General features: G+C 36.1%; 1 protein-coding gene across 1 annotated transcript; it reads left to right on the top strand.

Moving 5' to 3' along the window:
- Positions 1-252: 252 nt before the first annotated feature.
- LOC103522415 (piggyBac transposable element-derived protein 4-like) lies at positions 253-2469 on the top strand (the record flags this gene model as incomplete). The annotated part of the gene is made up of 2 exons (XM_026832574.1): positions 253-2125; positions 2285-2469. Coding segments are annotated over exons 1-2 (2058 nt in total), but the record flags the coding sequence as incomplete, so codon positions are not given.
- Between the last annotated feature and the right edge of the window lie 485 nt (positions 2470-2954).

Genomic DNA, 2954 nt, shown 5'->3' on the forward strand with positions numbered 1-2954 from the left:
CTTTACTTTAGTGGAAATAATTGTAAATTATTACATTAGCTTCATGTTTTACTCACTAAATTGAGTGAAACATGAAGCCAGATGTTTTTTCTTAGTAGGTACCTACCTACCAACTTGCTTATCACAGATTATGTGGTTTGTTGGTTGGGGTAGGTTGGTGTTATCAATCTGTGTGTTTCTTACAGGTATTCATAAAGTTATTTTATAATATAAGATTTCCATGAAGAACACTTGACTATTTTATTGAACAAAATGGACAGAATAACTGAAGAACAGTATGAAGAACTTTTGTTTGATGAATCCCTAAGTGATAGCTCAGCAACTGACAGTGATGATTTTTTTGTTCATACAAATGTTGTACAACGGGATGCAGAGATTGCTGAGAACAATTTCAGAAATGATGATGATCTTTTCTTTCATGATGATTTGGATATAGACCCAGGTGACCCAGATCTGAACCTATTGCAGGATGAAGTCTCAGTTCAAAATCCAGGTGTTGAAAATCATGTTATTGGAGAGAACTTTGAGATTTTGCAAAATATTGCTGTTGATGAAGAAAATTTCTGTATACCCAATATTGGTGCTGAAGAAGTCATAGAGGAAGTGAATATTAGTGAATTTCCACCAAATCTCTTCCCCATACCAGATGCACTCAAGTGGATTCCATTTGATCGGAAAAAAGCACAATGTAAGTCTAATTTTGAATTCACTGGAAATCCAGGCATAAATGTTGAAGTCAATGATCACAATGATCCATTAGAGTTGTTCAAATTATTTTTCACACCTGAGCTTATAGATAAAATTGTAAGAGAGACAAATCATTATGCTGAGAGTTTTATTGAAAAAACCCGTAGAAAGTTTGGTCAGTATTCATCTTTTCACAGATGGAAATCTACAAATCCAGATGAAATTTTTTTACTCTTGGCCTCATATATTTTATCTGGACTGATCTGGAAACCAAGTATGCAGAGCTATTACAGTAAAAAACCACTCTTTCTTACACCAGGATTTAATAAACTACTTCCATTGAAGCGTATAAAGTTACTGAACAAATTCTTGCACTTTACTCATGAAGATGTACCCCAAGGTCCAGCTAAGAAACTGTACAAAATAAAACCAATTTTAGACTACTTGCTGGCAAAATTCGCAGAAGTTTATACTCCAGATAAAGAAGTATCTATTGACGAAAGCCTCCTCCTTTGGAAAGGTCGACTAAGTTTCAAACAGTTTATCCGTATAAAGCGTGCAAGGTTTGGCATCAAGAGTTTTGTTATCACAGAGGCTCTTACTGGCTATGTTTGGAAATTGATTGTGTACACAGGAAAAGGATCTGGATTTGATGTGGGTCACTTTGGACAGGGTACAAATGTTGTCCTCTCCTTGATGAAGGATTTGTTGAATAAAGGTTATTGTGTATATTCTGATAACTTCTATACAAGCCCTGAGTTAGCCTTGTGCTTGAATATCTTCAAAACAGATTTAGTTGGAACAGTAAAACCAGTTAGAAGAGGGTTACCAAAAAAGATTATGGCTGGAAAATTAGAACGTGGTTCATGTATAGCGGCTGTAGAAAAAAAAAGGAGAATGTTGTACACAAGATGGATGGACAAAAGAAATGTCTATATGCTATCAACAAAACACAAGTTAAAATATGTACCAGTGCAGAGGAAAGGTAAAGTGGTATTGGTTCCAAACTTAGTACATGATTACAACAAGTACATGGGGGGCGTAGATAAACTTGACCAAATGCTGTCAGCATACCCCACGGAAAGAAAGAGACAAAAAACTTGGTACAAGAAACAATTCCGTCATATCATAAACATTTCAATTTTCAATGCTCATGTCATCCACCAAAAATTGGGTGGACAAATGACCTCCCTGGCCTTTAGGGAGACTCTTGTTGAACAAATTGTTCTTTGTCACAAACCCAATGAAAGCAGTGCAAGAGGAAGACCATCTTTGAACTCGGATCCTATACGTCTGGTAGAACGACACTTTCCTAGCTTGACCCCTGGGGTAAGAAAAACTAGGAGATGTGTTGTATGTTCAGCTGTGGGAATAAGAGCACAATCAAGATATTTTTGTGCTGATTGTGATATTGGATTGTGTGTTACCCCATGCTTCCGTATTCATCATACTCAACGCAACTACTAATAATAATTAGTAGTAATTATTACTTCTAGGTACTTATTATTATTATTATAATTAGGTATATATGTCAATTTATGTCCTAAATTCCTACTGTATTAACCCTTTGTTGTCCGTTCTTTTCATGTTCACGCAGGTCGTCCCAATCCGGCCATTTTCAAGTCACACCCGAACGGCCGTTCCAAGGACAGCTACAACATTTCCTGGGCAGTCAACAGTTATACGTCCATTGAAGAATTCAAACTCCTATTCAGAAAGGTCCCCGTACATAACGACAATGTTAACTATCAGTACCAACACTCGAAACGGCCCACGAGACGGGTAAGGGTTAAAATATTTAATTAGGGTAAGTGTACCATTTATTCGTCCACCTAAAAAACGTACCATTTATTGGCTCACCTGCCCACATTTATTTTTCTAATTTTTGTTTTTATGACTACAATTTTGAAATACCACTGGTTCGATAGCAGTCTTTAAGCCCTTTCTTCTGATGAAATTGGATCTTGAAAAAGTTCGTCCAGTTCAGACTTATGTGCCGTAGACCCACAGGTGGGCGAATAAATGGTACACTTACCCTAAATAGTAATTATTGAATCAATTTATTGATGACATAATGTTATAGGTACACAGGTATGACTTCTAACCCTTCTTAACCCTCTTTGATAAATGAAAAATTGTTGAGAAATTTGACCTTTTTGTACGTTACCTATGTATAGGTACCAACTTTTTATTTTGAAATAAATTGACGTATACCTAGATATATTCCGCTTGACCGGACTAAAAATGATTCCAACACAAACACACAT

This window comes from Diaphorina citri, unplaced genomic scaffold, assembly GCF_000475195.1.
Source record: "Diaphorina citri unplaced genomic scaffold, Diaci psyllid genome assembly version 1.1 scaffold8389, whole genome shotgun sequence".
Lineage (NCBI taxonomy): Eukaryota > Metazoa > Arthropoda > Insecta > Hemiptera > Psyllidae > Diaphorina > Diaphorina citri.